Source organism: Acanthaster planci, linkage group LG12 (genome assembly GCF_054643075.1).
Source record: "Acanthaster planci isolate LZ-2023a linkage group LG12, COTS_SCS, whole genome shotgun sequence".
NCBI classification, from domain to species: domain Eukaryota; kingdom Metazoa; phylum Echinodermata; class Asteroidea; order Valvatida; family Acanthasteridae; genus Acanthaster; species Acanthaster planci.
In genome coordinates, this window is record NC_141788.1 from 12796898 (window position 1) to 12809913 (window position 13016).

At 37.9% G+C, this 13016-nt stretch overlaps 1 protein-coding gene across 2 annotated transcripts in view; it reads right to left on the reverse strand.

Moving 5' to 3' along the window:
* Positions 1-227: 227 nt before the first annotated feature.
* Positions 228-13016, reverse strand: part of LOC110988049 (metalloprotease TIKI1-like) — a 72210-nt gene continuing 59421 nt past the window's right edge. The window contains exons 5-6 of one of the 2 annotated variants that reach the window (XM_022251266.2): positions 12195-12458; positions 228-5635 (exon numbers count right to left, since the gene is read on the reverse strand). In XM_022251266.2, coding sequence (XP_022106958.1) covers positions 5443-5635; positions 12195-12458 — 457 coding nt within the window. In that variant the 3' untranslated portion in view covers positions 228-5442. The remainder of the gene's footprint in view (positions 5636-12194; positions 12459-13016) is intronic. The other variant, XM_022251267.2, reaches the window with a different exon arrangement.

Below are 13016 nucleotides of genomic sequence, written 5' to 3' on the forward strand. Positions count from 1 at the left end.
TCATATGATAATGAAGTTTTACCTTTTGCTGATTCCATTCAAACCCGGCACATAGCGAGACTACCACCTCAAGATGAATGCCGAGTAAATCTCCCAATTTATTATTGAATTTTGAATAATTAAGTAATTTTCCCCATATGATTTGCACGTTTTTGAAGGCCTTTTGCCACTTGACAATCTTGCATCTTCATCAAAGTTGAACAAAGCAAAGCCTGGGACAACAAAAATGTACTAATTGACGTTGTTATGACGTCATCAAACAATTTATTATAGAATTGTTCACATTTCACTTTTCCCCATTATGTTTTGGACATGTTTTTGAAAGCTTCTTTTGAAATTTGGTAATCTTGCATCTTCGGGTTTTACAAAGCAAAGCGTCTGAAACCAAAATGTAATAAAGGAATGACACTGTGATGATGTCATCAGGCATCAAATTCGTGCTTAATCTTCACCAATCTACAAAACATCAACTTTGACTTAACAACAGCTTTTTAATTCATTTTATATCAAACCAAAAATTTCCTGATACAGCACAGTTTGTCTATCGACAAACACAATGTCCATCTCGTTTTAATTTTTTTTCTGTTGCAGAATACCTTTGGACATCCAAAAAAACAAACCATTTTCTATTAGATTCATCACTTCAAAATCACTAAAACTGACTTTCACACATGTACTCTTAACTCTAATGCCCTAGGTTCTTGCACTGCACCAAACAAACTGGTCACGGTACCAAACCTGATAAAATCCAACAAAGTGGCTCATTGGAGTTTGAGTGACATGGTATGGATTGGTCTATGCAGTTTGGGATGACATGCACTGAAGCATTACCAAACCTGACAAAATCAATCATAGTTCAACACTTAATTGGTACAGCAAGCCAGACGCTGTACACAATGACCCCTGTGTGTCCCAACTCACACATAATCCAACACCATCACTCTGGGCCTTCATACCAAGTCCAACAAAATTCAACAAGAAGTTAATCAGGTATGGAACAAACTTGCCAAAACCTATCAAAACCTACTCTTGGAGTTTGATGGATACTGGGCAGTTAGGGTTAATGAACTTTGTGGTAAAGATGAACATGTGCACTGAATTTTGCTTAAATTAAAAATTCAAGTTCTTATTGTCTGAAGAGTAATTTCCTGACTTTGTCCAATGTATTCCATGATCACATCACGTAAAAATGCATTGGCAATTTTTTTCTTTCCACTGTATTTAAATTACATATGTGTTTGACAAGTGTTTCCTTCTGTTTCACCACTCAAATTGGTTTGCCTTTTCCTCTCTATTTACAACACATGTAATCATATTCAATATATTTTACTTATTCAAAACAACTGAATGCATATCAAATGGATACAAAATATCCAAAAAGAAGAGGAATGATGACAAAAATCAAGTTTTTTAGTATCAAGACAGCAGCACGTTACTTTCTTTTTTTCTACCACAGGGTGTCATTTATATGTTCACTGCATTAAATCAACATCCTGCCATACTTTCCATAGCAAATGTTTGACAAACTGACCTCGATATTTGGTTAATTGAATAATGTTCTTAAACTATATACATTCAAAATATGCACTGCACTGAAATGATGCCATGACTGAAGAATTGAAATAACTTGGTTATTGGTTATTTCTTTACATTGAAATAGAAAACACAAATTGCTCATAGGGTCAAATTAAAAAATTGCAATGTCATTGAAAAAGCAAGTAAATCAGAATCAACAGTTCCTAAATGTTAAATTTTCTGTTTGTTGTGAGGAAGCAGGATAAAATACCTGCTTTGCAGCACTATAGGATTTTTGGTTAGTTGAATTTTAGTTGTAAAAAAGCATATCCGCCATGAGAGTGCACAACAGGGCCCTCTTGTGATTAAGTTCTAATTACCCACTTGTTCCATGTCTAATTACGTTTTTCCACAAAATTCCCATAAATTCTGCCTTAATGACTCCTAATTGCTCATTACCTTAATCATTCAATTGCCAGGTCAGTCACAGATACCCCCTTTACATGGATGACATAGAGTGAGTATATCTTGGCATAGTATATCTATGACATTTGGGGGTATTACTTGTTATCATTAGACTTGGGATTATAATGAACGTCGTGTATCTATATGTACATGTCACATTATACATGTGTGTACCCACAACCGCAAGGGGCACATATTTTCAAAGGAGCTAACTGAGGTTCCTTTGGTAACTTTTCTTTCGATCCACTTGTCTGCTTTTCTGACAGGGAAAAAGCTGATGATCACTTTTCGACCACCAGCGAACAGAGTAAAAGCAGATGACCACTTTTTGTCCTCCTTACATGTTCCTTGACGATGGAACTACAGAGTACAAAGGTCTAGGAGGCTAGTGATATGAGCAAGGTCATTCAGTCAGAGTTAACACAATTGGAATTCATTTTGGCAGATTATGTGAATGGGTTCACAGTAGAACAGTTTGGCTAGAGCTGTCTTAACAATGGAACGTGGTCAGTGCCAGTCGTAAAGGAACCAACAGGTATAAACAAATTACATCCACAATCTGCGGTAAGTATACTAGTTCAGTTGAAAACAAAAGAATCCCCAGTGCATAAATAGCCGGGTTTCATGGAATGCTCTAGTGTTCATATCCAGAGAAGTGGAAACAGAACTTCATTTTTGGAATAAGAACAGAGAGGGTGAACAGAGTTCACTCATGCGATCATGTAATTGTACTATATTCACAGACACTTCAGGTTTTAGATACAATGGCTACGCATGCAAGTGAAGATTTCAACCTGGATGTCGTTGGCTCTTTGTCACTCAGAGAGAAACTATAGTTCCTCATGGAGAAAACACAAAGTTCTTGGCCATTGAAATCATTTGGACCTAGCCCGGAGAGGCAGAATATGCATTAGTTCACCGATAATATTCAAACATTCAAAAATTGTAAAGAAAGGTAGCAGGAATCCCAAATTACGAGATTGCTATTGAGATATACGAACCATGCCAGCAGTTTGGTTTAAGTTTGGATTCCAGAGTACAGAATAAAAGAGCAGATTGCGTAAAATATACAAGGGACAGTAATGATCGGGCTGTAGACCCACACGTTTAACCTACTGGATTGTAAATGGGGTCCCCACACAGTTGATAGGTTCTTAAGTGATCACAATATCGACATGTACATGTTTTAATTCTACATGGGGATGTCCAAATTCAGAAGTCAATGCATTTAAACAGGGTTGGCATGAAGAAGTAAATTAGTGGGTGCCACATACCTCTCCAATTAACAGTACAAGTAATAGACAAAGCATCCCAGGAACAAGCAAACAGTATTCTAGTTGTCCAACAGTGTGAAGCCCGCACCTTTCAGGCCCAAAATTTGTCAAAGAATCATATTTGTTTTCTTCCAAGGATGTGAGGAAAGGAAGGGTAACATCACTCTTATCGCCCTGAAATTTCAATTTGAGACACGGATTAATATTATTATTTCAAACAGGCAAAGGCTTACACAAGGCAATCACTGAGGGGCACCAGGGGCTACTTGTCATGACATGAACAACAGTTCTGCTGTACCCCTCATCGACTGACTTAGGGGTAGGGTTACTTTGCAAAAACTGCACTTTTGTGCCGAATTTTCAAGATAGAAAACTATCCACCACTCAAATCAAAGCTTATGGTTGTAGGCAGTTTCGTTATTGCAAAGAATGCTTGTTTTTGAGAATAAATACAGCACAGGAGCCCTAAATATGATATCAGCTGATTTAAAAAAAAGTAGATTTTTTTTTCAGCTGGAAGATACTAATACCAGACGTGCGACTTGAGAGCACCTTTTTTTGGATGTCCAAAAGTATATTACAACAAAAAAAATTATAAATTAATTTGGAGATAAACAGCCCTATCAAACAGACTTCAACAATGATCCTTGAACAAGCAACTATTAGTTATGAATAAAACACAAAGTTTGCAAGCAGTTTTTATAGCAACTGTAAGTTACAGATTAGATGATGAATCAATACAGTCAATACTGATTCAAACAGGTCCAGATTTCTGCAAACTTGCTACGGTACACAATTCTCATTTGAAAATGAATAACATCTTTATGTCAGTAAAAATTGCAGCAGGGCCACTGACTACAAGTACCACAAATACATGTAAGTTGAGATGCTCTGGGGGGTGTATTAAAGCAAGGTTAACCACATGCTGCAAGGTGCTTTAAAAATGCAGTGCACACATACGGGTGATTTTCAAGATTTTCAGTTATCCAAATTCTTCAAAAATTCATCATTTCATTCAATGGAAGTTTACACCCACACGAATGACTCTTTGGTAACCTTCATTGACTCCTGAATATTTAAGCCAGGCCTGCCGACCTGTAAAGAAAGCCCAGAATTGTGAGGGGTTGCATAATTTCCTTTGTTCCCAGTGAATGCGAGTGGCATCTTTTCAAACGCAGCTGGATGAGCATGCAGCGGTGTCTCTCTTAATTGGGCCCTGGAGCACTTTTGTCTGCGGTGCTAATCTGCAGGCACGCTATACCCAAAACAGTGGTATACTGTTTAAAAACAGTGATGGATTACCTTCGAAAATGCAAGCCAAAAATGATGGCAATTCCCAGCAGCAGGCCTTTTGTTCCGAGTATGGTCTTTTGTGACATGGACCAGCTCTTTTGTCCCATTTCAGGCATCCCGGCTCTACGTATAACCCATGGTGCTCGAAATGGGGTTCCCCGGCAGCAAGTGGTTAAAGAAATGGTTCAAATAAGTAATGAAACAAGTTGTGTAGTAGGTTAATATTCAATGATTAAAATTATTCAAAAGTATGTCACAATACCAAAGCTAACTGGGAACAACCCAAAAAACAAACAAAACAGAACAAAGCAAACCAAAAAAGAAACAAACAAATAAAAAAAAAACCAAAATACTGCCAAGAATTACTCTAAATATTAACCCAAAAGTTCTAAACCATGACTTAATTTGATAAAAAAATGAAACAAACAAAGCCCCATTTGAACACACCCACCTACTCACCGAGCCATCCATCCCAACAAACACTCTAGAACTAAGAAAACCAAAGTAAACCCCACTTACCGGTACAATAATCCACATTAAACAACTCTCATGCATTTATTAGTCTCCACCAATCTGTAATTTTCCCTTTTGCCTTATAGCAGTCAGCTGACATTTAGGAAGGTGTATCACATGGTTTTTCGTCAACTGAGTATGTATATAAATGTACAAAATCTTCAATGTGAAGAGATTAGTTTCCACTAAGTCAACCTCTTCAAATCAGCAGCAGAAAGTACACAATTATCACAGAGTTCTTTATGCAAATTATATACTTAGGCAGACCTGTCTGTACAAAATAATACATTCGATATAAATATTCATGAGATATAATTAAAGATAACTATAGTTTTTTGGCTGAATCTTGTTAAAGAATGTTCTTTTGGGGGCTTAACGGGAATTATCTTACAGGTAAAAGCAAAATACAAATTCTTGTCATAACAATATTTCCAACTAAAGTAAGAGTTACATATAAATTACTAGCAGTACGTAATGCAGATCTGCCACAGGACTTGTAGTTGTGCCATGAGTCCTGGTAGGTAGAATCTGTAACTTCGCTACCCTCCTTTAGGTGTTCTGATGGTGTAGGTGTACTGTCCAAAGATAAAAACAAAAAAACAAGGTCACAAAAGTAAACACACACACACACACAGAGTAAGGAATATTCAAATTGTGTTTCCATTTAAACTTTGTCAGGCTGCGTCCAAAACATAATTGTGGGGTTGGCAAGTTTTGAAATCTTCACATTCAACCCCCCCCCCCAAATCTTCTGCAACTGCACGTTTTCAAGACGTATTAGATGTCTGTATGAGACACTTGACATAAAGATGTTTGTTTGCGGTTCAAATTAACTTCTGTTTTCAAAATGATGTGAAATATTCTGACCACTTTGCAGATGGTATTGTCAGAACTGACATCCTAAGCCCATGCAACACTCTAACATGATTTCAAGGACTAATTCATAAATAAAGCACCCAGAGCATGCATATTAAACTTCTAAGGATTCCATTTCAACCCTCTGATCTCCCCAGAGATCTCTTATATGCATTACACAACTACCAGATAACTTTATGACAGAGTTCTTGACACTCCACACTACTTGTAGAAATAAATGCGATTAAATGCATTTAGGTATGTATTCATATGCAGTCAAGGACACTTAACAGAAGAGACGAGTTGAAGAATGTGATTGCCTGATCACTTTATGTTCTATTAAAAACTAATGCTCATCCCCAGGTCCCTAGCTGGTTTTAAACATACTATTATAGTTTAAAACCAACTCAGAATGCGAGTTTTATTCCTTGTTTTTCCTGTAAATATCTTTTCTGGGTGAAAAAGTACACAAGAGATAGACAATTCATATTCTTATGAAAAATTTTTTTGTATTATTTTACCTTGTGATTCGAAAAACATGCCTCTAGCAACATTTTTGCTGCGTACATACAACCTTAAAATCTAAACTGGCATGGGCAGTGCATATTTCATGATATGACACGGAATGCATCTCAATCAGTGTAGAGAGAAATAAGATTTATTCTATGAAATATAAACTCATTGGTTGTATTGTGCATGCCAACTTGATAATGAATAACAATCCATGTAATAGGAGTCAATATTCCATATAAAACCAGTTGGAATTTTTGTCTGTTAAAAGCCACCAATGTGATTGGCTTCAAATTAGCAAGCACTTAAATAACATTTCAGAAGATCAACAAACATGGAAAGGACATATGATGGCCAAGGGAGGATGCGTGTTCTCCCACTGTCTTCTATTCTTGAAGAAGAAATGGCCTACGTGCAACCAGCCACTGGAATTTCACGACCATCTTGGTAAAATCCACAAAAAATGAGTGCATACACGTGCATGGATTCAATGGTTAGTGGGCATGCCAACATCAAAAAAGGAAAATCAACACAAACACTGAAATTGTTATTTTGCACTAAAAACCTTCATATGTTCGCAAAGGTGACTTCAAGGTTAACTAGGAGATGGTTTCAGAGGAAACCTACCAGTAGGGTATGATCACTAGTCAATCTCCCTTACCAAAGCAGAAAGATCTTCATTTCTCCCCACAGAGTAGTACATGAATTATGGAGTTATACACAAAATTTTTGGTCAGTTTACAAAATGAAAATAAAAAAAATAAAAAAACAGTCTGATTCTGAAACATATTAGTATCTCTTGGGATTTAATGAATCCTGTTTTTTACCATTATCCTATTTCCTGCTGTCCATATATTCCAGCATTCACAAGGTTAACATACAATGGCCTTTTCACAGCTATTGTGCATACTTGGTAAATTTGCTTACTTTTCATGTGATGCTGAGGTACGTGAAAATGCTAACATTGTTACATGTAGGTGTAGTGTCCATTGCTAGTTATCATCAGTCACACTGGGGTGGTCTTGTGCACATTATTATTCTGTCTCATGTCCTATGTAAGCACTGAAAAAAAACCCTGGATCTTTTCACTTATCTTTACATGTCTATTTTATGGGCTACGCTTAACTGTGCTTGATTTCTGTTATCTGAATGGTGTTATACTCAGCGAATGCCTATTTTCTAGCACATACATGTATGAACAGTATTACTTGAAGTAAGCCTCCATGCAGTCTAACACTTTTATCTCCACAGTTTGTTCACAACATTGAATCAAATTTCTTGCCAAAACTACTTAATGCTTCATATGTATGTGTAGCCAGGTGACAGCTGTAAGTTTTATTTGGCCTCTGAAAAATGATTATATCCACTAAAGGATTCTCTTGGTCAGCGTAAGGTCACTGGGTCCTATGTCTTGTCCCTGATTGGTCGGTGGTGTCGATTATTTATTGCAATCTCTGGACTCAAAGGGGAATGAATTTCTTGTTATGATTTGCATACACAGAGTGCAATGCATACATAAATATAACCAATCAAAAGGCCGCGTCTAATGCACACTTCATAAAGACGAGCTGTAGCAAGGGAAAGTGCACTCACATGAGAGTGCAGCATGAATAAATCAATACAGGATTAGCAACTAAGCTTGGCTTTGATTGCATATACATGGATTCTTAGTAACATAAAAACCTGGGAATGAAAGGTGATCAAACATCAACAGGACAGGTACAGGTACACTGAAGGTTACTAGAGTTCCATTATAGAAGAATGGTGGGTTCACGACAGTATTATAGTGTCACTGTGGACTTCATTTTACTTTGTTCATGATTTTCACTTCCATTCAGTTCACTATCAGGGAGCGATGGGGCACAAAGTGAGCACAGAACTAGAGCTCATCTGTCTGTTCGCCAACTGAACAAAGGGTTTTGCATTTCTTTGTTAATTTGAACAACCAATCTCCTGCACAAACCTGATGGCGTAATTATTTCATCACAACTATCTGGGTCCAAGGTTTCAACCCAATCATGTATGCACTTCAGGAAATAATGTACTGTTTTTTATAAAATGTAATTTGACTCCTCATTTGATGAAATCATCATCACATCACGTAAATTTTCATCTAGAACTCTTCCTTTCCGTGTTATCTGCAAACTTTCAAATCGATGGGATATTATATGTACTTAAGGAGATATAAAGCCTTAAACAGTGCACCTTTAATGTCACGTTACTTGTCACCTGACGTTAAAGGTAATCATCATTACATGAGGTCAATTTCATCTATAACACTTCCCTTTCTGAATGCCTGCCAAGTTTCAATCCAATTGGCCTGCTGCATGAGGCCTGGTCAGCAGTCACATCCCAAACCTGAACTTGTGTGTTGTGTGCTATTTCATCAGCAAGTCCACAGGCACGGCCAGGACTCGACTGCGACTCCCACAGCCGTAAATATATGAATATAACACAATGCAATCTGCCATGTACTTGGCAATTAGACAGCTCCTGAGTATATGCCCTACCCACTGTCTGCTGCCTATGATACAGATATAATGCATCCACACACACAGTAGTCAATACACAGTATGCAAATGGGATTTTCAAGTTTGTAATATTGTAAGGTGTGGTTTGTCATTGATGCCTTATCTGTGTGAAGAGGTACACCAGTTACACACTTGGTACAACAAAAGACTCCAGTGCTTCAGCTATCATATTATGGACAACTCAGGCTTCTTCCTCTTACAGTTGATTTGTTATGGAATTTTGAAGAATAGAAGATTTTTTATAACTTCAGGTCTGATTACGTCATCGGCCCCAACTTTCACCCATGTGTTAACTGGGTAAAGATCATCATCCACATCAATTTTCAGCTGATTCTGACAAACTTTGCCACAGACATCTATTCCAAATTCATTTTTCAGAATGCTACAGAGGGTGCTTGGCAATTATGTGACATCATCAGTAGATGTTAAGATGTTGTTAAGATGTTGGTCCAAGTTACCTTTTCATTGTATTGGAAACACATTTTCAGGTTCTGCAAATGTTTCATATTACACTCTAATTTTTTCCAGCAGAATTTGCATTACGCACTTGATTTTCTGTTTACTTTTCTCTAAAAGTGATAAATCCAAATTGATGACTTTTGGAATGGATGCCATGACCAATCTTAGTGCTTTTACATACCCACAGACTGTACTGATGTCAGATCCGTATTACCAGTTGCAACTGAGATTCTCGAACATCAATACACATGAGTCAAAGCTATTGCTTGGCAGGGCAACAGTCTGCATCCGACAAGAATAGTCTGATACCTAACATATCATTGTGTATTAATGAAGTATAAAGTTTGGACAGCAGAGTACATGTTTTGGTATACCATTTTCCCTTATTAACCACACACTGCTGGGTGTTTGAAAAAAGCAGTGCACAATTATGGGCGAATTTCAAGATTTTCTGTTTTCAAAAATCTTCAAAAATTCATCATTTCAATTAATGGATGTTTACACCCACATGGATTACTGTCTGGTGGCCACTGTAGCCTGACAGACAAAATCTATTGATGCCCGAGTATTTCAGCCAGGCCTGCAGCCTTGTAAAAAGAGCCCAGACTGTGACTGTGTCATGTAACTTTGTTTTGTTCACAAACCTGGCACAGTGCAATGCTGACCTCTTTTCAGTAGGGGCCAGATTAGCGTGCAGCGGTGCTGTGTGCCTCATCGCTGCAGTGGTGGGGCGCTTTTGTCCTGGGTGGTAATTCGCTTGCACTGAATGCCCCAAACCATGGTATACTGTATCAAAACATGGCTGGATTATCTCCACCATTGAGAGTGAAAAAATGTCAGTAATGCCCAGCAGCTCAGTCTTTTGTGCCGAACACGGTCTTTTGTTACAAGGCCCAGCTCTTTTGTCCTGGTTTCAGGCTCCTGGCTTCGTGTATCAAGCCTATGTGCTCGAAAACGGGTCCCCCGGCAGCAAGTTGTTAATATATCAGCAACCGCTCATGCTTTGCAGTAGCTGCATCACGCACTGTTTTGCTCAGCAAAAAAAAACCTCCAAAAAAAAAAAGTCCAAGTCTGAAGCCCTGAGTGTGAGTCATTTGTCAAAGTGACTCAAGTCTGAGTCATTAGAAGTGTGACTCATGTCGGACTAGAGTCTAAATTACAAGTCATACCAGTTTGGTGTTTCCATATCTGATATCATGCATTACCCTCTGCTGGAGCTTACAGCAACTCTTCAGTCAGTGTGCAGCCACTAAAACTCTGAACCATGCTTCTCTGAACCATGCATATGTAATAAACTATGTAGTGGAATTTAATATTTCTTAATAAATGAGAAGCAAATATATCAGTTTCATATTTTTTATGTAAAAAAATTGTTTTTTGACCCTTTTTTGTTATCAAATGGAAATTAAATCCTTTTCCATGTAAAATTACAAACTTCAATTTTGTAAATTTTTTGTAAAACAGTCAGGTGCACTTAATGAAACAAAGCAGTACGCTTCTTTAAGAAATCATGATGTAAATTTTGCTCTCTAATTTATCGTCAAAAAAGCATCTAAAATTTGACTTTATAGGAAGTGTGAATCATCAAAATTCTACTAATAACACCATGTTTGGCCCATGAAAGAAGAAATGGCTTTCCTGTTGCTTTGAAAGGGATACTAATGTAATCTCATTTTTTTATTGCAAAATCACATGTGATCATGAGAGCACTGTCCTGTGCAAATGGAATTGCCAACAAGGCTCATTGGCAGGCAGGCGGTGTACTGATTGTCTTCGTTTCAGATCCTCCTTTGGTTGAGGACTGTTTCTTGTTAAGGCCTGGTGGATTTCTTATCCACTCTCTAGACCCATTTTATTTACTTACAATGTATTTTTAACTGCAAGCCATGAAGGGCTTTCCCCTTGCTGCCAACTCATCTAGGCACATTTGTGTCATACCCTCAGATCCACCTTCTTGTAGTGGCTTAACTCTGCATATGTACATGTACATGCAGTAACGCTCCATGGGTAAGACAAAAGCAGTAGAATCCCCACACAGATGTGTGCGGCAATTCCACTAGAGAGTGCTTGCCTGTGCAGGGGCCCCCATAAAACATAACCCCCCAAAACATTTTTTTTTTCCTCCAATAAATGTTAGAAATTGTTGTTCCGAGTATAAACCTAAAGCTTAGGATATTGCCTTTTCAAACTTGCTAACTTCATTCCAATCTGATAATGCATTGTAGAGATATTTGCAATGATGTAAGACAACTCATTTTGACAGATTCTAAAGTGAGGTGGGGTCGAATGGATCAGTCTATTGATAGCTGATGTCTCAATTTCTCACAACTGGCCACCCATGTGAAAATTGTTTTGCAGCTGTTGGGTTTATTTCGTGAAAAAATAACATGACAGTTTTGTTTGTGAAATTGAAATTAAAAGAAGCACAAAAACCAATGAGGCACCAACATCTCTGAAACAGTAAACACAAAAAAATAAGATTTACTGAGAAACTAAGATTTGTTTTCAAGGACGATGGTTAGATAACTGCACTGCATGGACCCTCTAAATTTTTCTGCAAGGCACAAGTATTTTGAGGTTATACGAGTCGGTCAGATGAATTAATATGATAAAGGATGATGAATTCATCACATGCAAATCTGTGGCAGGCATTAAGTCATCCCTCCAGCAGATAACAGCAACGCTCTATAATGCTATGTCTGTAATATTTCGATCAAATAACTTCCTGGCTGGATTGTACAGTCATAATGTACATGTAGGTTATACCTGTGCAACCCACCTGAAGTCTTTGAGCGGAACCCACAGGTCATTGAACTGTCTGTATTTTTCCACCTTCTTTTCAACCTCGCCAACCTGGAGATGCAAGTTGCCAACCCCTCCTGACTTATCTTGCTGCGTCTTCACACCAGAAGGATCAACTTGCGGATTCTTCTTCTTCTTTCTTCTTCTAGTTTTCCTTGGTCTAGGTTTCTTCCCTTTAGAAGTGGTTTCAGTGGAAGCAACATGCCATGCTAAGTCATCTGAGTCTACTGAAGAGTGTTGGCTGTGATAAAATGAAAAAGTAAATATGCCTGTTTTTATTTTTTCTCAGACTTACATGTAGGAGATATATTGCAAAAACAAACCTCTACTATGTGAAGTTCTTGTAGCCGTAGATCTCTTTTAACTTTTTTGACCACCAATTTTTAGATTTCCTCTTCTGTTGTCTTAGGAGGTGGGGGAGGGTTTACATCATCAAACTCGCACAGGTGTACTTTGATCAGTTTCATCAGCATATTATTCAGTACAGAAGTGTAATGTAACTTCTGTTCCTACTAGATGAATTAGGCCAACATTATGTTGTTATGTAACCGGTTTTGCCCTAACCCAAAATATATATATTGATAAACACTGTATGCTCAGTGCTTGTCCGAGAGCTTGCGAAAAAAGTCACAAGCTTATTCGGGTGGGACTCAAACCCATGACTCGGAAAAGCCAGCCGACCCTGGCAAGCTCAGTGGTCGAGTGGTTAAGATGTCTGCACTAGTAAGCAGGAGGTCGTGGGTTCGAGTCCCACCCGAGAAAGCTTGTGACTTTTTTGGCAAGCTCTCGGACAAGCCAA